Genomic DNA, 23883 nt, shown 5'->3' with positions numbered 1-23883 from the left:
ACTACACTGTATGCATATGAAATTGCAACCTCGCGCCCAATTTGCTGCACCCCTAGTGCAAATATGGCACGGGCAACATGAACTCCTCTTGATCGTGGGGACCTTTCCTGTCCACTCCAACAGATTAAATCTATCTCGAGGGTTTTAGAGCAGTGAGGCAGAAAACAGACAACCAAAGGAAGGACAGGTTGTTAGGATCAGCAGTTGGTTCTTCAGTGTGGGGACAATTGTGGCTATTTTGTATCAGGCTGGAACAAGGGCATTTTGGTGAGAGATTAAAGTGGGAGCAAAGGTAAGAGAGGGTGGCAGGTTTGCAAGCTTCCTAATTCTTTGAGGTGTGAAGGAATCAATGGAAATCAAGGATGGGTGAATGGAGCATTTTGGCACCAACAATATAAGGGGAGATGCATAGTTGTCTTCCCCTGTTGGATGGCTGGAGGCATCCATAGCTGAAGGTGTGTGTGAGAGGGGCGAGGGAGCGAGCAGGGCAGTGATAGTTGAAGGAGGTACCCAGTGCATTGTTTAACTCGGCAAAGATGAGTTCAATAGAGTGGACAAGTGGATGCCAGTTCAAAAGACACGTTAAGTAGGCTAGCAGGGACCAAAACACAGGTTAGGTCGTTTGGTATCAACTAAAGACGCAGGTTAAGTAGGCTGGCAGTGACAAATACATAAGATAAGTAGGCTGGTGGCAACCACTATTGCAGGGTGATAAGGCAATTAGATAAGCAGAGCACTGGTATCGTGTCAAGGTGATGGGGAGTGAGAGACCGCAGATTGGTTGGGACAGGGCCTAAGGTAAGCAATTGCAATTGTGAAGCTGGGCCATAGAGGCAAAGACAGTGGTGACTATGGGTAACTCTCAGGTTAGTGGCAGCAGAGTTCAGAGTGATACATCTATTTTAGGCATCGGGCAGTAAAGGTGAGCCAAATCTGTCTGCCTGACAGCCTGGAGATACCTACCTTTGCAAATATGTTGAGAGTAGGTGTAATAACGTGGTGGTGTGGGCCAATGAAGGACCACTCATCATCCCCCTGGTCCACTGCTCATCAGGGGTTCCCTTAGCAGTGCCTTCTTGGGCATGTAGAAGAGGCCAAAATCTGTGCCGGAGTACTTGTTCAATCAGAGGGAGGTGCTGTTTCCCTGCTCGTAGGACCTACCGATGGAGGGGGCAAAGGATCAGATGGAGATGCGGGGGGGGACAGGGGAAGCGGTGTATTGGAGGGAAGTTTACCATGAACTTCTCTTAATAGATGCTTTAAAGAGCTAAGACATTCAGAGATGACTGGAAAAGTAACAAATCACATTATAAAGCAACCTGACAAACATATGAATAACAAATGTAAGCAAAAGTGTATGTTTGTAGCTGTGTTTTCTCCAACCATAGTGAGAGTCGCAAGTACCAGGATTTCTGCTTTGAAAAAAAGTTATACCAATACACAAATTCCTACACACTGCTGCTAAATCATGCCAAAAATCTAATGATGAGAACTGTGTGACATTCTGCTTTAAGATGACCGTTCAACGTGCACAAACATTGTCACGGCAGAGGCAGAACTATGACTTGGGGGTCAGGGTTGGGGTATGGGTTCTAACAGGGCCATCTCTCCTGGCCCAATTTGAAACCCTCCTAAGAATTGTTTCCAGGTGGCTTGGACCCACTTAAAGCCATGAGTATAAATACTAATAAAGACAACCTCAGCAGACATATTTTGGAATAAGAATGACACATGATTTTGTTATATGTTGCTTTAATCAGTGCTTTGATTGCTGGAAAAGCATCCAAATAATACCAACATTGTGTAAATGCTGATTTCAAATCGGCCTGCCCACGAGCAGGCAAAAAGTCAATGACTAGCTCTTTGATGCGACCAGAGACAAGCCAGTGTTAAGGTTAAAAGTACTGGCTACTAGGAAGATTAATTTGCACTGGACACAGTTGCGGCAACCAATCAGCCAACAGATAAAAAGTGTGCACAGTTCAATTGGCTCCCTGTAACATTTTGAAACATTGGTACTTGGGGCGGGAATATAGGGCATTTTACCAGTAGCAGTCAGACCAGATCTGAGCAAAGCACAGATTAAAGTGGCAACCATCCCTCTTGGGTTTTCCACAATCAGTGTTTCTTTCTTGCTCTTTCATCTAGTCATGGCAGAAGGAAGCTAATGACTGAACACACAGGCCGACCTAGACAGACACAAGAGGACGCCCCATCAGCAGTACTCCGACCCTGAACCATTCAATGCCTCAACAGACCAAGGTCACAATAGACAACAAGAGAATAGATACTACCAACCCAGTTCCACACCCGAAGAAAAGGTTCGGACACACCTATCGCTCCATAGTAGGAGATGGTAGACACTCCATACACTAGTCACTACGATAAAGCTGGATCAGCACAGCACCACCACAGCGAGACGGCCTACAAGGAACCAGAAACAACCCCACCCACAGGGATACAGCCGGAATGGAACCAGAAGTACCTGACAAGAAACTTGGCATCAGGATACAGACCCCACTAACCCAACCCTCGACTTTCTGCATACTTAACCCACACAAAGTCACACAAACATTTCTCTCCCAGCAATCCACGCGCACTTTACCCCACCACAGCAAAACACATAAACAACACCCACAGCATACGAGGTATCGCCCGTTCTCATACTTGCACCAAAGCCCAGCACTCGGTGGATACCGAGCTGAAGCTGACAACAGCACACCACTTCTCCCACTCTCCTACTCCCCTACTCACGACTAACCTTACCCGCCCTCCTCCTGTTTGCAGATCCGCCAGAGCGCCTGGGGACCAATTCCGTTGGTGACGGTGCGCTATATAAATACCTTTAACATAACATAACATCTAGATTGGATATAGTGTCATGAACCCAGCTGCATGTTCGCTCTCTGTCGGTTGGTTGTGAAAAGTCATATGTTCAAATTTCTTTGGCTTTGGCGCACTCCAGGGGATATTTCAAAAAGTGTTGTCGAGAAGTTTAACTGTAGCTGGCAACATGCTAGGTGAATAAGCCAAATATCTCTGGAAGCAATATGAAATTGTAAAATAAAGTTGCTTACCAATCTGCTGCTTACTATTAATCAAAACCAATGCATGTGATTACTGCATGCTTGAATTTGAATGATTGTATCATTGGGCATTTGAATAATTACTGGTGCTGGCATTTGCTTTGGGTACTGCGTATGTTTTATCATAAAGTGTGTTCTTGGTTACATGATCATTTCTACAGTTCAAACATTACACATCCAAGTATAAACAACTGTCATTGAAGGCCTATTATTGAAGACTATTGTAAGAGAGTTAAGGTAATTATTTCTGTTGATATAAATTAGAGTTGATTAAGCTCAGTGATGGGGAAGAAGATGCGCTCAGCAGCTAAATATTATATTCATAACGAGGTGTTGGGAACATGTTAGATGTTTCTTAGTTATCCAAAATGGCAGGCATTCGGTGCAGAGTATCAAACGGTTAAACAGCATGTACAAACCCCTTTCTCGCTGACAAACAATTGGCTGCCTCCACTTCACTTTAAATCCATTTACCTCAAGCCTTCCTTCTGCATGCATTTACAGCAATAATCTGTTTAGCATATTAAGGAAAAGCATTTGACTGATTAACACTACTGTTATCTATATGCTCCTGTCCACATCCGGGCTGCTTCAGGGAATGTTCATCATCTGAATCATGTTGAAGAAATACAACCTTATATTCTCAAAGTGCTAGCATTGTTGGTTTTCGAAATGGTAAATATCTGCAGAAACTGACAAGGTTAACTCAAGCCCAATTATTTAGTATTCCTAGGCACTATTACTAAAATTCACTATGGCCATAAGACTCAAGTCCTATATTCAGCTGTAAATACTTGCATATTAATAATACAATATATGGTGGCCTCAGGGCCTATATTAAATGTACTAGTGATGTCTCTTGCATTGCCCGGTGCTGCAGGTTTCTGTATCCCTTTACCTGTCCTCCTCATCAACTGGCTGCTCTTTGCCAGACACCCTCAATATATTGCAAAGGCCTCCCGTACTCTTGCCTATGTATTATTATTTCTGGTCGAAATGACACCCCAACTCTCATTAAATATAAAAATACAACTAAAGCACAACCTACCAGCCTAATTACATAATAGGTGTTACCACCAGGACCTAACCCGGACCTAACTAAGCCTCGGGAGGATAGCTCACAGGCAACGTGCTCGCCTTGGAAGCAAGACGCCACGGAGCATCACAGATTCGATTCCCAGGTCCGTGCTTACAAACCTCTGGGTATTAAGTGCGTTATAAATAACCTGTCATATCATAACCCAACTGTACTCCTTTTATCGACTTTGGATTGAACCCCACTATCGCCTTTGAAACCTGTAACCTTGAGGTCTTTGGGCAGGTGCTTGACCCCCTGTAAAACTGAGCGACCAGTGTGGCTATGAGCCAGTGAGCATCACGTTGGATTGACACAGATTATCGTAACCTGATCACAACCCACTGAGCTAAAATATGTTATTTGCAATTTGCAACAGTCACATCTGATACCAGTGCAGCGTCTTCCACACATTCTATGTATCCTATTGTGTCAGCATTGCAATGTAACCTCTGGACCTTCTCTGTAACTGTCAAGTAATGCGCCCAGATACCTTTGGGTTAGGCACGCTATATAAATGAATAAATAAATAAATAAAATTCCGTGAGGAGTCGCCTTACCGCTGATATTTCTTGGTTCCTTATTCAAAGCAGCCATACTTGATCTTTTCCTCACTTGTTATAGGAAAACTGTTCTTTCTTATCGAGCGAAAGGAACAATAAATAGGTTGTGAATTGTTGCCCTTTTCATATCTGGAACACAATATACGAAACATATAATTCCTATCCTGGGCTAATTATTGCTCTTCTTGAAAATATGTCCTATTAAAATATCTCTTTAACCTCTGCTTGTTGTTGGATATACCCCAAGGAAAAGAAAGCTCTGTCATGTCACCCAGAGGGCAGACAGTGCCATCCCTGAAGTAGATTCGAAGCCAGGTGGTCCAAGGGGGTAAACCTTCCAGTGACTGTGCTTCACCTGAGAAAGCTTGAATATGCTAAATGTCTAACTTGGGATAAATCATTTGTATTAGCACCCGGTGTGTGGGTGGGGGGGGGGCATACCAATCACTACGCAATCATTTCGGGCCCCGGGCTGTTACCACCCGTTCCTGTCCATGGCACAGGTGGTTAGGGCTTAAATAATGCCTCTTAGGGCAATTTTGTTTAAAAAAAATAAATATTTTTTAAATACATATTTCTCAATAACATCTCCCTTAGATAAATCATGAGTACAAAGTGAAAAAAGAGGGGAATCCAAAGAGGTTTGGGGGACAAAGGGGGGTTCCACCTGCCCCCAATGAGGAAATAACAAACAGCCGCGCCCAAAAGAAAGGGATAAGAGATTAAAATCCAAAAGTAATCATTCAAAAGGTATTATTGCAAAAGCAAGGCCTAAAATACAAAAAAACGGAATTACTGCGAAAGTTATTTTTATAAGAGAAATGATCACTTGGAACATATGAATGTCTGTATGTACTTGTTTTTTACTGACACTTTTTTTTCTTTTCAAACACCCAATTACAAGGAGGGAGCTCAGACACATCCATGAGCACTTCAGGTAAATATCTAGCGATGTACATTTTTCTTTTTTTTTTTTTGGAGGCCATCTAGTGTGTTGCAGTTCTGAGGGTCTGAGCGAATGGACACACTTGTGTCATGGTTAATTACAAGACATCTAAACATGCTGTACAACAGACACACGAGAATGTGGCATTGTAATATTAAGGTTGATGGTGGTACAGCCATGTGGGCGCTTTTCAAGTCTCGTTATGTCCTGCGTGGCCTTCACGAAGGTCAAACAAATAATAACCACCAACTAAAGACAGCTGATGTTGGAGTGTTCGGGGGTTGGCAGGAATATAACAAGATCAAGTTAGGGACTGCTTAGATAGATAAGATATTGAACAATAGCTTAAACAACGGAGCATAGCAAAGAACACGGAAAAAAATGTATATTGAAAAACAGTGCATATGGAATTAAAGACGATTCCTCAAATAGTATCGGAATTTGGTACTGTTCCTAAGAGCAACATTTGCAAATCCAACTAATTTCTATCAGCAAAATTAGCCACCTCACCAGCACTCATGGGAATATTTTGGGCCGGATTTAGCTACAAAAACACACAGGGCAGAGCCTTGTGAGATGCTGTTTATCTAGGCAGGACCTTGTCATTCACAGGGGGGCAAAGCACCTACATCTACGTGCCCGGGCCACACCACACACAGATGCACTGTGAGGAGGAGTGTGTGGCATAGAGGTCTTTTCAAGCGCACGGGCATTCTCATGTCTGTATATTTCTGTGATACCTGTAACATTGGTGGGCGTAGGTTTGAGCTGCTGTCTGGTTTAGCGGCAATGGGGAACCAAGGTGCCATCCTGGTGTACCCATCATCTGGGTGAACCACTCAATTCTGCACCAGGTTTCGATCCGATCTACCAATGTTATATTAACACAACCTACAGTCGACATTACTGAGCATTGCATGTTTTGTTTTCATATATTTTTTATTAATGTATGTATAATTTCTTGTTTTTATGAGATATAATATAGTGTAAATCCTTTTCTTTTTACATTGCTCTATTTTATTTGTGTTACTTTGTAAGTGTTTTTTCCACTGTTTCTGTAAAAGTACAATTTGGGCACACCTCCCTAAAATCAAAAAAGTGTGATTTCAGCTGATACTGTCGATAGCACAAATAAAAGAAATACAGTTAAAGGACGAGGTATCTCGTCCTTGGGATTACCTCCCTGTTGCCAAGGACGAGATACCTCGTCCTTGCCACTTAAGGAGTTAATGAAAGAGAAAACGTTAGGAGGCATTGTATGGCGATATACCAAAATCACCAAAAAAGGCCTTGGCACTGGGGGGGGGGGGAACCCCATGGCAGTTAATATCTAGAGGGTGCTCGCTGGAGCAAAGGGTCTCACAGAGCAGCAAAGGAGGCATCATGTGTTGGTCGATATTACAAATGTCGATTATAAGCACAGTGCATTAGATCCCTAATGTAGATTACATTTTAGAAGCAGAGGAGGTGTTACGGCGACATTGTTGTTTGGGAGCCATGTGCAGTCCCGGGCTAGGCCTCGTGTGTATTCGGGCAGTGAGGCAGAACCTCTCACAGCTGCTTTTCCTTTTCCCATTGGATATGTAGGAGGACTACATGTTCCATGATGCATTGGGTGCATTGGTATACATTACCTATGAAACGTGCATCCTGTAGTTTTCTGTGACAACAGACAACATTCCAGCCTCTGTGTTGCAAGGGGCCTCCCACTAATGTAAGAGGTTAGTGGGCATAGTACCTACTGTACTGTAATTCTGGTCCAAGTGCAAACTTAGTTGTGCAAGCAATGTTGGTTTGCATTTTGGAATGGGACTTCTACAGTAGCACTTAGAGCTTGTGAAGGGGAAAAGGCATCCCATGCACAGAAACAATCTGCACTGTCCCCACTCCTCCACAGTATCAGCTAACTCACCATTGCTGCTGAGCTGAAGCTGCCCTCCTGTCTCTGCTCTGCCCTTCCCTCCCCAACAGATTCACACTTGGCTGAGTGCCAAGGCCTACGGTTTCTTCCCATCAGGGACATCAAAGGTACTTTGTGCCATTAAACCATAATGCCTTCTCCGGGGCGATTGATCAGAGCCCTTAGGGGGACCCCTTCTCACAGTATGGCAACACTTCGAACAAAAAAAGTACAATATTTCAATGATAGAACTTCTTCTGCTGTGACGATGGATTATCTTGTGCATCATCATCATCATCATAATAATAATAATAATAATAATAATAATAATAATAATAATAATAATAATAATAATAATAATAATCAGGCTTTTCTATAGTGCTAACTCGCCTAGAAGCATCAAAGCGCTGGATAACTTGATATTATCATCCCAGAGCGTGGTCCTCAGAAAGCGAGGTCGAGATTGCCACGTACAACTTTACTGCTGGGTCAATTCAGGACACAGTATTTGCCCGGACCTTCTCCACCCCAATGACACCAATCTTTCAATAGATATCCACAGGTTCTACAACCAGAAGTGGCCCATGCCCCTTCAAACTGCCTGCCTTAGTCAATAACCCAATGAAGTGCCTGCCATGAAACAATAGAGACCTCAGAAAGTGAAGGAGACTGTGGGCCTCATTCCGAGGTCGGCGGTAAGGGGTTAATGGCGCCGGTAAGGGTGCCGGTGCCGTTAACCCCTTACCGCCCTATTACGAGGTTCCCTAGCGGGACCTGCTCAGAACATCTGGACAGACCAGACGTCCTTTGCGGGTCCTGCCAGGGGACCAGGGAGCTAATAACGGGTCTGTTATTAACGGGCTCGTTATTAGCTCCCTCCCCATTCCCATTGAGCCATATGGGGGCTCGAATGGGAATGGGGATAGGGTTCCTTCAATGAGGAAATATCGGGTCTTCCAAGATTGGAATGACCCAGTAATTCCTCATTGAAGGAACCCGGACCCGGTATGCGGTATGGGGGTAGCCATGGTGCTAATAGAACCATATCTACCTCCATACTCGTAATGAGGCTCTGTGACCTAGCACATCCAAGGGGCTTTCAGTAAAGAACAATGGGCTTCCTTACCAGTTAGGCAGAAAATCTGCAGTAAATAACCCTCCGAAAATAGCCCTGAGTAATTACTGCTACCGGCACTTGGTCAGGCAGAATTTCTGCCTGATTACAAGTGATGGTGGCGGTGTAATTCCCCATTTATTTTGCGTCTTTTGGGCCCAATGGAGCTTCTTTGCTGAATTACCGCTGCAGTAATTCCGCCAATTCTGCTGATTTTTGGGCATTGAGTGGGAAGATTTACCTTCAGGGTTTTGCTCCAGTCAAAACCCAAACTCATAATTTCTTAGTGGTAAAATTGGTGGTAACTTAGTTACCACCAATTTTACCTGTTAACGTCTAACTCGTAATGAGGCTGAATGTCCTCTTCGCTGCCCTAGGTATGTTAGAACACTCCACTGTACTATATGGTGTGTCTCTTATCTGGCTCTTTCCCTGCTGTCAACTAATTCATTTTCCATGTCTACATTGTCATCAGAAGGGTATTAAAATCCGAAGGGTTTGATACTTTATGAGGGCACAGTACTGTCTATTGTGCTCTTTTCACTAGGGCCTACTAAAGCCCTTGCCTTTACTAATGTCTCATTCATTTTCTATTTGCACTGGAAATGTGTGATTTTCTATTTCCATTGGACGAGTGTGATAATGTATTGGGGGACAGTATTGTTTGTTGCTTTCACCCAATTACAGCCTTTCCCATTATGTCGTATTCTTTTTTTTGGTATTGGAAGGGGTTGATATTTTTATGTATGTATTTATTTGTTGGCTTGTGTGTTTATTTATTGTTGATCAATAAGGCACTCACTTCAAAGAGGTTTGTTTGTGGCACCTCAAGGACAAAGGGCAAGGGAGTGGAGGAAGGTGGGGACATAGTTCACCCACAGACCTTGGTCATTCATATCTGGTAAGTGTGAGGGGGTACAAGGGGAAAGTTCAAGGCATTAGGATTAGGGCATGTTTAAAGGTCAAGTAGCCTTGGTCTTTCCAACCTGGTAAGAGCATAGGGTGAGCATAGGGTGAGCATAGGGTGAGGGGGAAGTGCATGACGGTAAGGTAGCGCTCAAAGATGTCCAACCTCTAGGAGTATCTAGGGTGTAGTGTTTATAACATTAAACATCTCCTGAAATAATCTGTCACTCTCCCTCAAGAAGGACTCAACTCTCCCTAGTAGTAGGCTGTCCGAAGGGGACACTGATGGACCGCCTATCTAAATGGGATAGAGTAAGAAAAATGGCCCTCTACTAAACTACATCTAATTTAAAAAGAGCGCAATGCACTGAGCATAGAGCTGTAGAGATATTAGTATACGTGTGCCCTGTCCAATAGAGGGCACTGTTCTCTACCCCGTATATGACCACCAAGTGGAGTGAGTTCACAGGTCTAGTTGCCCAGGTATACAACTTAAAAATGGAAAAGCCTCAGATACATTAGCTATGGAGTTTGCCATTATTTATTCAACCCTTCCCTGTGTGTGAAGCTGGCATTTCATATGGCATATTATTCACTGCTCTATTCAATAACTATTGTTAAAAGAAACTGCTTTTCTACGGTATCCAAATGTCATAGTAAAAAGATATCCCAAAATAGGTTGACCGGTTTCAGTGACGTCTTATTTGCAATGTCAGCTTGTTCAGGACCATGTAAAGATGATAACTTGCTTCTGGGGTCTGCCTGAGAACAAGATTCATGTTCTCCTTCATTGATTAGTTCCCAGCCTGCCCATGCCACATCTTTCCTTCTGGTGTCCCTTTGTTGGTTCACCAAGGCATGAAAATAGCTAGGCGTGTAGCCACCGTTTTTTAGCCTTCCAAGCGCGACCCAGAAGAGGGTCGTGTCTCGAAGGAGAACGGCAGCACTGCCCGGGAATTGAATTCGGAGACAAGACGTTTCGGCGACAGAAGCAAACTGTGGCCAAGGGTTGAGTAAATACTGAAAAATTCCCTGAATATCTCTATAGCTCGGTGCTCAGTGCATTGCGCTCTTAGGCAACCGTTTGCTCTTTTTAAATTAGATGTATTTTAGTAGAGGACCATTTTTCTTACTCTATCCCTTTTAGATAGGCGGTCCATCAGTATCCCATAGGGACACCCTACTATTAGGGAGAGTAAAACAATGGGCCACATTACGAGTTTGGAGGTAGCCATGCCCATAATAAGGTCATGATTGGCCTGCAATACATTTTTATAAATACAAACAGAAAGGAGATTAATTTCCGTCTGTATTTATGTGTAAACATCTGTAAAAACAGAAAACAGGGGATCTTAATTATAATTTGCACAATAAACTAAAATGACTGACTGACAGAGAGTGGTAGGGTTGCACAAGAGCAACCACTGTATATGGTGATTTCTTCTACTGTAGAGCATTACAGGAGTTGAAAACCATAAACTAAAGCCATTATTTTTTCTTTATAGAGAGCCAACTGACCACTAGGAAATACTTTTTTTGTCTGGTCACATCCACAGCATAAACATTTGGTAAGGAGCGTTGCTTAACCAAAGGGGGCCATAGAGCGGAAAGTTATGCACATTTCAGTTAATGTTTTTCCTCTGCAGTACTATTCTCATACAATCATTGGTCATCTAGAAAGGAACCTAACTGGAAAATGTTTTAATTTAGGCTAATGAGGACTTTCTCAGGATTCATATATTCCCCTAAGACAACATCGCCCTCCAAGAACACCACTAAAAGCTCTAAATGCATATTGTATAGCATATGTTTCCTCATGATGGCTTTATGCAAGCAGAACCAGTAACTGACCAGACACAAAAAATGAAAGGAGAGGATCAGTGCTGTTGAATTTTCTCTTGTAAAATATCACTCCCGATTCCACCAAACTAAAATCAATGATGGATAGTGAGCATAGTACAATAATATCCCTAAGTGCCGCTGTTAAATGGCTAAAATAAGAAAATAAATAAAAGGCGGACATAGGTGTTGAGGCTTGAATCCAGGATGCCGAGCTGCTTGCCCCCCCCCCACTCTGACCCCCTTCAATTCCCACTGGTTGAGTGTTCTAACCTCTGTTCCATCAATGCAATCGTATTTCTGATACTTGTATCTGCTTAGATTCACATGCTTTGCATAGGCCGACATCTAGTGGAAGTCGCTGAGTATTGCACATGAAATTTTCGAAGTTCGAAAAGGGATGTCGACAAGGCGTGACTTGTAATACAAAACCTAGTGTCACGTACCCTGTACCCATGATCCCTCATGCATCGAGGTCCCACAGATTATTTATTTCTGACAAGAGGGAGTGTAAGTTGTAAGCATGAAGTGTAAGTAGAGACCATGACGTGTGAAAGATCCATGCTTCTTTCCCAAGCACCCTTTACTCCAAGAGGGGAGGAAGGCTGGGCGCATGTGAATCTAAGCAGATACAAGCATCAGAAATACGATTATGGCGAGTAATGTATCCTTCTGAGGCTTGTGGATCTGCTTAGAATCACATGCTTTACATAGATTAGCGAGCAGTACTAGTAAAAGGAGGTGGGTTATTAGAAGGTAGTGCTGCAAAAAGATGTTTCAGCACTGCTTGTCCCACATGTGTATCACCCCTAGAATGTGTGTCCAGACAGTAATGTTGGGTGAAGGTGTGTACTGAACTCCAAAGCGGAAGCCTTGCAAATGGCATCAAAAGTTGGATGCAGTTGACAATCCATTTAGAAATCGCTCCCTTAGAGATAGGGTCCCCTTCTCTTCCAGCAGCTACAGATACAAAGAAACAATCTGTCTTTCTTATCGACTTTGTCTTTTGAAGGTAGTACATGACAGCTCTGCGTACCTCCAGTGTATGCAGACTTCTCTCTGCTGCGTTTGAAGTGTGTTGAAAAAACGCAGGCAGCTCTATACATTGATTGACATGGAATGTTTTAATTAATTTGGGCGAAAAGCAAAGTTGTGTGTGTAGCAGCACTTTGTCCTTGTGTAATACTACAAAGGGGTTCTGTATGGACAGAGCTTGTAGCTCACTAACCCTTCGGATAGAAGTTACGACTATTTGGAAGGTCGTTTAGCATTTAATGTGCTTAAGAATGACCTTGTGCATAGGCTCAAAGGGGGTACCCATGAGCCTTGTAAGCACGATATTGAGGTCCCAGCTGGCAGTAGGATTAGAGATGCGAGGGTACATTTTTTGACGCCCTCCATGAAAGCCTTAACTACGGGCACCTTCCACCACAACATTTTGTTCTGGGACATTAAAGACTAATCCCGAGTCAGTAGAGGAGGTAGTTGACTATATTGTTTGCTGAACAGTCGGTCGGATTGAGAGATTGTGTTCGGCACCACAACATGAAGCGTTTCCATTTGCAAAAACAGCAGTGTCGTGTATTAGCCTTGCGTGCCTCCTTCAGTATTTCCATGCACCTATGGTCTAGGTTAAGGTGACCAAATTCTATGACCTCAGGGGCCAACCTGCGAAGTTCAGCTTTTGAGGGCATGGGTCAACAGGTTGTCTGTGCAAGGTAGTTTCATGGGAAGACAAAGGGACATCATTTGTAGGTGTGACAGCCAGGTCTGGTCGGCCCACATTAGAGCTATCAGGATTAGAGTTGCATGTTCCTGGTGTAGCTTGTGGACTATTTTGTTGAGAAGGGGTGTTGGGGGAAAAGAATATGCCAATTTCCCTGACCAGTTAATCAGCAGTGCGTTCTCCTTGGATTGTTTCTGGGGAAACCTGGACGCGCAATCTTGGCATTGCATGTTTTCTTGGGTCGCGAGAAGGTCTATTTCTGGGAGCCCACAGTTTGAGAAGAAGTTGTGTAGCATGTCTGTGTTTAATTGCCATTCGTGCTCTGAGGGTAGCATTGTACTCCTGCTTAGCATGTCTGCCAGAGAATTGAGTTCCGCTGGAACATGTTGAGTCACTAGGAACATGTTGTGTTATAGTGCCCACCGGCAGATGTTCTGGGCTAGTTTGGAAAGCCCTGGAGAATGTGTTCCCCCCTGTTTGTTTATGTAAAACATGGGCATGGTCTTGTTCATGAGGACTAGGACTGTTTTGTGAGCTAGCCCAGTCTTGAAGGCTTAAAGTGCCTTGAGAACTGCTAGAAGTTTCAGAAGGTTGATGTGTTTCCTAGTCAGTGCTTGTGTCCATAGGCCATGGGCGGTATGGTGAAGGAAGTGAGCCCCGCCCTGTCATAGATGCGTCTTTCATGAGAGTGGCTTGGATCGCCGGTGTGTGGAAAGGTTGTCCCTTTAGCAGATATACTCTGTTCCACCACTGTAGCGACTGAACCAGAGGTTGCGAAACCACCACTAGACCATCCCAGAACACGCTTGCCTGTGACCATTGTTTCACTAGCCACTCTTGTATTGGACACATACGCAGCCTGTCATGCGGCACTAGGTAGATGCAGGAAGCCATCATACCCAGAAGGTGCATTGCCTTCCATACCGTCACCTGATAACCAGCTGTATACTAAGGTATCTGAAACACAGCATATTTTGGACCCTCTCCTCGGAGGGGTAGAATAGCCCGATGTCTGTTTTGATTAGTGCCCCAAGAAATTGCTTTACTTGGCTGGGCTCTAGGCTTGACTTCTTTTCATTTATGGAGAAGCCCAATTGGAACAGCAGATTGATCATTTGCTGCATGTTTTGAAGGCACCTCTGGAGAGAATCCCCAGTAATTAGTCAGTCGTCTATGTAAGGGTTCACTAGAATGGACTGTCTTCGCAAGTGGGCGGCCACGACTGCTAGGACTTTTGTGAATACCCTGGGGGCTGATGCAATGCTGAATGGTAGCACTTTCAACTGGTAGTGCTTGTCTCCCAATTTGAATCTGAGGTATTTTTTGTATGCAGCAATATTGAAATATGAAAGTATGCATCTTTCATGTCCAATGTCGCCATGTAATCCTGTATTTTTACTAGTGGAATGACTTCCTGCAACGTTGTCATCCTGAATTTTTGAGGCTTGACATACGTGTTTGCAGGGCGCGGGTCCAGCACGCGGAGCATTGTGAGATCTTTCTTTGGAAAAAGGAAGTACATTGAATAAATACATTGATTTTGTTCCAGGGGGGACACAAGCTCGATGGCTCCTTTTTGTAACAGAATTTGGATCTCCTCCTTGAGCATGTCAATGTGAGCAGAGGACATGAGATGTGTGGTGGATGGTAGCAAGGTGTTTCGAGGAACTCCACCGAGTATCCCTTGGCCACTGTATCTAGAACCCAGCGGTCTGACGTTATTGCCTCCCATTGCTCGGCAAAGAGTGTTATGCAACCCCTGACTGGGGACGCATGGGAGGGAACGTGGATCGGCACGTCATTTGGCAGCAGGGGCTGCTGTGCCTCTAGAGGCTGCAGCCCTGCCTCATCCTTTTCTGCAGCAAACCCCCCGCTACTGGTATTAGTAGGACGACTGAGTGTGTGGGCTATAGAAAGAGGCACCAGACGTGCTTGCTCCGGTTTGGCCATGTTTTCCCAAGCCTTGCGCCCGAAGGTTTCAATGTGTTCAGTGCTCCCCTGGGGACTAAGGGCTTATTGGAAATTTGACCAAGAGTCTTAATGTTCTCATGCTCCTTTTTTGCTGTTTGCAGCTGGTCCTCGATAGCTTTGACGAAGAGGAAACCCTCCTCTATGGGCATATTAATGGGGGCCGCCTGTGTCTCTGGCTTAAATCCTGAGTCTTTGAGCCAGGAATGTCTTTTAAGAAGGGTACTGTTAGGGAGGCATGATATCACAAGTAGACATTGACACAAGAGCTGCAAGTTTCAAAACCTTTATTGTTAAATTCAAGGGGTTTGGAAAAACTCCTGGCTTGCCCTATTACTAAAATGGGAGTAATCTCAACCATCTAATAATAAAAAACAGTCCTAGTCAGTCTGAGTCAAACAATAAAGGCCTATACTAACAAAACCTAATGCCTGGCCTCACTCTAATACACTCTAATGTGATATAGGGATATGTATCTACAAAAGAAAAAATCAGTCATGAAACAAAATGCCAGTAAGCCAATATAAATAAGTATTCATTCTCGTCCCCACGTTGTACAGCAAAGGGTTAGGTGGAACACTTGATGCATGAACACACTTTGACTTGCGAACACAGTTAGGCGGCTGTCTCTGCCCTGCAAAGCCTTCTTTAAGTCTGAGTCACAAGTTCACAGGTTTTAACCTCTCGGGTTCCTCTAACCCAAGTCCAGGTCATCCTTCAAGCTTCTACACAGTTTCAACAAACAGTTTCTAAGTATGTTATTTGATCACAGTTCACTATAGGCTCCCCTCAATCGGGCTCAAACCATTTCTCCTTGGTGGGGTTCCCTTTCCTAAGCTTTCTTTACATTCCACACTATAGGTTCCCCTCGTTCGGGCTCAAACCTCCTTTTGTACTTTGATTTTGCTGTCAAAGACTTTCAAAACTGGGAGGATTTTCGCTCTAAACTCCACATGACCGCTTCAACCTTCCTTTCTTCTTGTACTTCGACTTTACGTATTTTCCTTCAGTTCCAATATCTTTTAGAAAATATACTTGTTACATATGACTTGCTTTTCATACGGGTCCCCCTCAGTCGGGCTCGGACCCTCCTTTAACTTTCACACACGGGTCTCCCTTGGTCGGGCTCAGACCCTCCATTTACTTTCACACATGGGTCTCCCTCAGTCGGTCTTGGACCCTTCTCTTGCTTTTCACATGGGTCTCCCTCAGTCAGGCTCAACAGTTTATGAGCTTTTCACTTAACGCTCATATCTCACTTCCTGCTGCCTCAACATCTTTAAAACATTTCACAGAGACTTTCGATTGGGCAATCTCACTTCAACCAATGCTCTGCTACTTTGTATGTCGTGTTCACAGTTCGTAACAACAGATTCACTTTCTCTCGCAGCTTATCGGCGCTCGCGTAACCTTCATCCCTCGGATACTGTTGCAAGTATTTCAATTAAACACAGACCAGGCTTTCTTTGTTTCCTTCAACTCACCGGCCATGTTAAGATGCTTTCTGTCTTTCATGACTTTGATGTAGGAGACAAGGTTGTTACCAATGCTGCTTCTGCACCTCCCCAACTCTGCCATTCACCCGGGAGGGTGGCTGGTAACCTTGTAGCACTCAGAAGACTCTTTCTCCCTTCCAGCTGGGCAGCCGTGTGCAATCCTCACAGCCTTTCTGAAATAGCAATCTCTCGCCGGGGGTTCTCTGGCTTCTTGCCCCTTCGGATTAACTCCTCGGTTTGTCGCTCTCCTTCGCCTGATTCGTTAAAGCCCTGGAGGGACTGCTCCTTCTTGTGCACTGCCTTGCTAAAAAAGTGTCTCAGTGTTCCACCTTTTAACCATGTGGGGAGAGTTAATAGGTATTAGGTGTACGTGATTAAAGTTAAGTGCCTGACCATGCCTCATCTTGTTAGAGGGACATGTCCAATGTATTGCACGGGTGGTAATCCTTTCAGGCTTAGACCTCCTCTTCCTCGGCTCAGTGTTTGTGTAGGAGAGGGGAGGGGATCTGGGAAGTTGGAATATCCGATAAAATAGGATTGGATAGGAGTATTGGGAAGGGGGGATACCACGTCTCACCATCGGGTGTCCCCCCTCCACTCCCTGAGGACCCCTTGCTGAAGTGATCCTCCCACACTTGTCCACCCCCAGGGTCTGGACCCAAAGGCAATGGCCGAGCCCTGGCCACCTGAGCAAGGGATCCCTGGGGTCTGAGCAGTGAATTACTCTCTGGTTTTTTACAGTAACGCCTGCAATGGCTCATCCAGAGGTGTCTGCAGAGTCCAGTACGTTCTTCAGGATGTTTTGGGAGACTTGTTTTCCCTCGGAGATGATTTTAAGAAGGCAGGATTGTGTCTGTTCTTATACTGAGTCCAGATGTCGTGAGACCTCATCCCATTGGGTGTTGCTGTAGCTGGCAATCAAGGTGGTATTGTTTGCTATTCTGGTTAGGTACGCAGCAAAGGTCGTGATACATTTTCCCAGCGTGTACAATCTTTTGCACTCCTTGATGGGAGGTTGCTCAGAGTTTGAGAGTGGGACACCAGCTCTCTCCGTGTAATGGGCACCACCAGGGAGTCCGGCTTGATGTGGCCCCTGATGTAAAGGGGAGCTGGAGGAGAGGCCTTGAAGGATTTTTCTACCCATGGGTTAACCGCCCTACTAAGGGAGGGGGTAGACGGTGATCGAGAGACCCTCTTCTTAATGGACTCCAGAAGAGGAATGGATTTGCTTACAGGTTTCTTCTTGTTGAGAATATCATCAACGAAGTCAGTCCCTGTGGGGCTGGATTCATCAGTGTTTATGCTAAAGTGCTGAGCAGCTTTCTTTAGCAGCTCGTTGTGGAGTGGCTGGTCTGAAATGGGAGAAGAGTGACCGCCCTCCACTCCTGAAGGGTCAACAGGGTCGACAAAGATTAGGTCTGGGTCATACTAGTCCTACAAGTAGGTATGATCACCATCCTGGCCGGGGTCGTCTTGATCATCTATCCAGATGACATGGTCTGCTTGTGTGGACTGAATGCCCCCATAAAAAGAACTTTGTGAGGGCTCCCCGGTTGGCAGGGCTGGGGCAGGAAGAGGGGATGCCACTGGCACTGTAGGAGGAGCAGGAGGCTTCTCAATTGGCTTTGTTGGACTGGGCAGCTTGCTCATAAAGTCCACGAAGTATGAGATCTTCCCCATAGTGTCCTCAAACTGTGACTGAGTCCAGGGTGTGGAAGACAGAATGGAGGATGGTACCACAGGGGTGACCTCTGGCATAGAAGGAGCTGCTTTCTGACAAGGGGCACTGGGTATGTCCTTGGGACTCTCCCTAGGGCGCTTCTTGTCGAGGGTAGAATCTAGAGGTGAGTATTCTTTTACATATTCTTCAGTGGTGTGAGAGGCATGTTTATGGTGAGCAGACTGCTCCTTGTGACGTTATACTGAGTGAGAATGTGATTTTAAGCTTTTTCGATGGCTGCTTCAGGGTTTCACCTCAGCCATCGAGCAGTGTTTATGTGCACCCTTCGCCGGATTGAGTGTATGATTGCCATGTGGTAAATGCCTCGGCAGAACCACAGTGGGTGCAGTCGGCGTGATGTCAGTAGGCTGCGAGGTGTCAACCGACGGTGTGTTGGCCTTCCGTCGATGCAGTCATTAAGGGGCAGCTCAGGGGTGTGTGCTTATGGGAAGAGGAGTGTTGTTGTATGCCGGCATTGCCAGAGGCCTTCCTCATAGCAGCACGCTGCGACTTCCTATCGAGACTGGGGACGAGCATGTGGGAACTGGAGGGTTCGGCAGTAGTGTCTTCGAGCTCTGAGTCAGAGTCTTGGCTGCCTAGGCCTTCTGCGTCTGACTGAAAGATCCCGGCAGTGGTCTCTGACTCAGCTGACATGGCGTGTGCCGCCCACCTCTTGGTTCTGCACTCTTTTAGGGTCTTGGGCCTAAAGAGCTTACATTCAGCACAAAGGGACTTGAGATGATCACGAGGAAGGCAGTGGTTACAAACTCTATGTTTGTCTACCAACAGGAATTTCCTGTTGCACTTAGGGCAAAACCTAAAGAGAGTACGCTCCATAATGGAGGGTGGACAGAGAGGCAGCAAGACAAATGTAGTAGGGGCAGGAAATGGGGGTATGCAGCCAAAGCCGTTTGGTGGGGCAGACATCTGGTTCGGAAGCCGGTATCATCTATCAAGAAGCTCCAGGTATCAGCCATCAAATGATTGCGTCGAACGCAAACGACAAGAGAAATGTTTGTAGAAATGTAACTGTAAAGTAGCACACAGCTACGGACTCCGCTAAGAAACCCCTTGTCACAATGGCTGAAACCAATCATCTGAGGGATCTCAATGTGTGGGGTATCATGAATACAGGGTACTTCACACTAGGGATAGAATTACAAATCATGCTCTGTCGACATCCCTTTTCGAACTTCAAAAGATTCATGTGCAATACTATGCGACTGCCACTAGATGCCAGCCTATGCAAAGCATGTGATACTAAGCTGATCCACAAGCCTCAGAAATATTGTTATCATTTCATCTTCCCCCTTTTTCTTTGCTTGCCCACTCCACTGGAATGCTCTCCCTCTCTCTCTTTTGTTCTGTTACTTCTTACTCTTTATTTCGAACTACTCTTAAGAGCCATCTCCTCCACTCTTGATGTAGATTTTGTAAATAGTCTACAAACCTCATTTTATTGTATTGTAAGTGTGTTCTGTACAGTGCTTTGATGGTAATTTACTAGACTTTGAATTCTTAAAATGTAAATATAAGCTTCACGCTCATGATATCAGCGATATTGGTTGCATACGCGAGAGGGAGAGTTTCTTTTCAAGCTAAAGGGAAGATTAGAGACTATGATGGAATGCGGGGCTCCTTTAATGAATTATATGGGTGAATGTGCAGGTTTTACTTGGATGAGGCTCACCTCCCCCTTCTCTCTCTTCCAGCCCCCTTTTTTTGTCCTATCTTCATACGTCTAAATAGGTAAACCATAGTAAAATGGAGTTATGTATATTATGACATTTCTGGTTTTAGATGTTTGCTCTATTATTGAGTTTTATCTTACTGATATTAAATACATATATTTTACAAATTAAGATGTTTAAAAATCTCCTTTTTTTAGAATGGGGTGTTTCATCAACCCAAAATAATCACTCTTTTGGGACCAACATCTTGAAATTGTCGGCTTCTATATTCAAGATTTTTGGCATCCACCTAGGACCCCTGGAAAAGTGGTGTTCATAAATCAAATTAGGCAATTCTCATGGTTGCTGGTGGATCCGTGATGATAACCCTCACACACTTTCCTGTTTCCTAGGGGTCTAATGGTATAGGAAACCTGACCCCAAGATGGCCGAAAATGTAAGTAGGGAAGAACAGCAGAACAACAGGGCCCCCAGGTGAAAAAGAAGGAAGAAGACGGTAGCTAAGGGTGTGGAAATGGATGGAGGAAAGACATAGCTTAAGTACCTATGAGGACTCGAGTAGACAATGAACCAAAGTGGAGAACTGGTGAGAAAGGGTATTGATGGTGCTGTTAGATGAGGTCACGTGTTTGGGTTCCAGACCCGCTGACATACAGCTACAGGAGAAAGTTGCAAATCCGACAAGGAAGCATGTGAGAGGAAGGTGTAAACCACATTGGCATGAGGATTGTGCACAATGCTTGATGGCACAACGACACAATAAAGGTCTATGCACAAGGGCACTAAGGATGCAGTTCTATTGCCACACCGAGGACATTAGCCGTAGAGAGTGACACCAGAGACCCAAGGAAGGCACAGGTATAAGGAAATCAGAAGGAGAGAAAGGTGAGGCAAGGGATAAAACAAGGATGAAGGAACACTAAGGGTTCTGGTAACAGAGGGAGGAATCAAATGTGGCACGAAGGGCTAAGCAGACGTGAGCAAGGATTGCAGGGCAAGAAAGAGTTGATTACAAGCACCACTACCAATAAGATAACCATACTGGGATGTACCAGGGTCAGGCTAAAGGCAAGAATGGATTACCAAGCGTCCAATGACAAAGCAGGATCCAGGAGCAGGTTTGGTAGACAATGCCAGAGATAAATCTACAGGCATGGGCGGCAGGCCGTTGTCTATAAATACCAGGAGGTCAGAAAGAGTAGTAGGCAGGACGCGCTCGCTCTGTGAAGCAACAGCACACTCTCTGGAGAGCACCCTCTGGTCTGATCTCCCACATCTTGAAACCGCGAGCCTCGCAAGACCATGTTCCCAATGTCGTGCTACAGGCAAAGGCTGGGATGGGCTCATGCATAAATTGTTGGCAATGTAAAATGCAGGCTATAGTGGTTCGAAGTGAAAAAGCGGTAATACTATGCTACTGTGGAATCAACCGCTTATATTGTTAGCTGTTGATTACAAGTTTAAAATTAGTTTAGATTCTGATAGATTTGGGTTTATGATTCTACTGTCCAAACATACCAGATTAACAACACTCTACGTCTATGGTCCAAGCTGAGACCATTGCCTATGTGTATGTATTGTTAGATTGCTCTATTAAAAACAAAACTTCAGTAGAATGTTTCCGTTCCAATAAGTACATTTTATGATACAGGGAGTAGTTTGTGAGAGGCCATCAGATCACCTTTCATATGTTGCTAGCAGCACGCTAAACAGAACCCCTTGCAGGGAATTTCCATCAGAATAGTTACAAAGGAGTGATGTCATGTGTGATGCCATCCGTGATGTCATCGATTAGGACATTTGTGATGTCATCCTTGATATCCTGGGTGTTAGTCTTAGCAGTGCCTGGTGGTTGCATAGCTTTACAATAACTGGCACATTGCTTTGTTTGTTTATTTTAACTTGCAACCATAACATCCGTTTAACAAAGTGTTTTTCAATTAATTTCATAGATTTTAATAGCACAGCTTAATCATGTGTCCCTTTAACTACGTTTTTTCAGTGGATTTCATAGATTTTTATTAGTGCAACATTAACATAACGTCTCTTTAACAGTTTTTTCAATGAATTGATATGATTTATATAAGTAAAAATGTTTCATGATGTTACAGCACTGTCTATAAATTACTAATAATTCCTCTTTTAACGTATATGAAAGGACTATAAACCTCCTTTAGAAATCATATTTTTTGCAGCGCATACTGATGTGTGTCATTTCCAGCAATGCATGCTGGTACTACAAGTCATTGTTGAATTGCCAAGGGCATGAGCCTCGACCATGATATACCAGCCCCATCATACCACTCTCGTTATCCACTGCTCCTAGCCTGCATCCTAGTCCAGGGTCCACTATACCCCCCTAATGTGACCAAAGGCCATGAATTGCACCCATGCCCAGTGTGCACCATCCATGGGGCCTGGTTTTGGTCATGCTGCAGGCCCCAATAAGCAAATCAGAGCAGACATTTGTCCTTTCCCGGGGGCCAGTGAAATCACAATTTTTTTAACCTACATTTTGACACTTTGGAAAAAATAAAACACAGGACCGATGTGCAAAAACATGCTTTCTTGTCCTTGCTAATGCTCCTCATGCAAGTTTGCTGTAAACCTATCCAGTACCTCTGGCTGTAGCTGCAAGCAGAATTGTTTTTCCCATTCAAGCCTATGCCGATTCCAAAAATTGTACCATATTGCCGGTCTCTGGTTGCCGTGCCCACTTAATACCCCATTGCCGGTCTTTGGTGGCCATGGCCAGTGGCCAGTTTGTCCAGGGCATGGGCAATAATCTGGCCACTGTCCATGGCCGCAGACTATGCCTTAGGCACCAAAGGTATATCACGCTTATGGAACTGTCCTTGCCAGGCCGACTGCCCACTTTAACCACATAGCTGGTCACTGGTGGCCATGCCCACTTTAACCCCATTGCTGTTCTCTGGTGTCCATGACCAGATTGATCATGCCCCGGACAATCTAGACACTGTCCATGGCCACAGGTTATGCATCCCATCCATCACCTGCCACCTCTCCAGAGATTGTTTCATTTGTTTGAGAAGTGTAATGTTGTGTTTGTTAATATATTTTTACCGACATATTCGCAGACTACGTGTACAGTTTGCAAATCCAACATGGTGTCAGTTTAAAGTGTTATGACGCACCTCATGATTTTACTTGACTAATCAGCAGCCATGTTTGATATCTGTGCATGTCGCACGGCTCCCTGATTCGTTTAGAGGCATCTGTGCAAACCGAACCAGGAAGTGAGTCCGCGGACCGGACGGAGATATCACAAATTCATTTGGACCTACTTTTTGGGCATTTTTTAAAAATCTACTGTACTGATTAACACCAAATTTGGAAAAAGTATGCTTTTGGGTCCAGGCCGCTGTGCCAAGTTTGTGCAAATCCGTCCAGCAGTTTGGGCTGTAGCCCCGAGCAAACATTTGTCCCATTCATGTCTTCTCTGGATTTCAAATGTTTTGGGACCACCCCTATAACTTTGCCCCCTTTGACGAAACCACACAAAACTTTGCAAAAATATTCTGAGTGGCTGTATATTTTTTGGGCAAAGTTTCATGAGGATTTGTCAAAAGCAGCCATATTTAAGCGCTGCCCAAAAAGGGTCTACAGGGTCATAATACCTCAATTGTGTTGCATTTTCAAAGGTAGAAAACTGGTTCTGCTCCCGAGTTGAATGTACACCTGAGCCCTTTATGGAACTCCAACTATTTAATTTGCCAATTGTTGAAAGAGGAGAATTGCTCAGCCTGATAACATTATGTGTGTTGTTTCTCCTCGGACAATGAAGAAACCTGTTTGTGCATGGCGTATTAGAAAGCATATAATTAAACTAGCG

General features: G+C 44.5%; 1 protein-coding gene across 2 annotated transcripts in view; it reads left to right on the top strand.

Annotated features, from left to right (window-relative positions):
- P2RX1 (purinergic receptor P2X 1) overlaps positions 1-23883 on the top strand; it is a 443061-nt gene that overhangs the window by 250008 nt on the left and 169170 nt on the right. Inside the window, exon 5 of one of the 2 annotated variants that reach the window (XM_069614712.1) lies at positions 5629-5661. The exons of the other annotated variant lie outside the window; for it this stretch is intronic. Within the exon in view, the coding sequence (XP_069470813.1) occupies positions 5629-5661 (33 nt within the window). The remainder of the gene's footprint in view (positions 1-5628; positions 5662-23883) is intronic. 2 annotated transcript variants of the gene reach the window in all.

Source organism: Ambystoma mexicanum, chromosome 9 (genome assembly GCF_040938575.1).
Source record: "Ambystoma mexicanum isolate Mex_15411 chromosome 9, UKY_AmexF1_1, whole genome shotgun sequence".
In the NCBI taxonomy this organism is placed as follows: domain Eukaryota; kingdom Metazoa; phylum Chordata; class Amphibia; order Caudata; family Ambystomatidae; genus Ambystoma; species Ambystoma mexicanum.
This window is presented reverse-complemented; position numbering and strand designations above follow the sequence as displayed.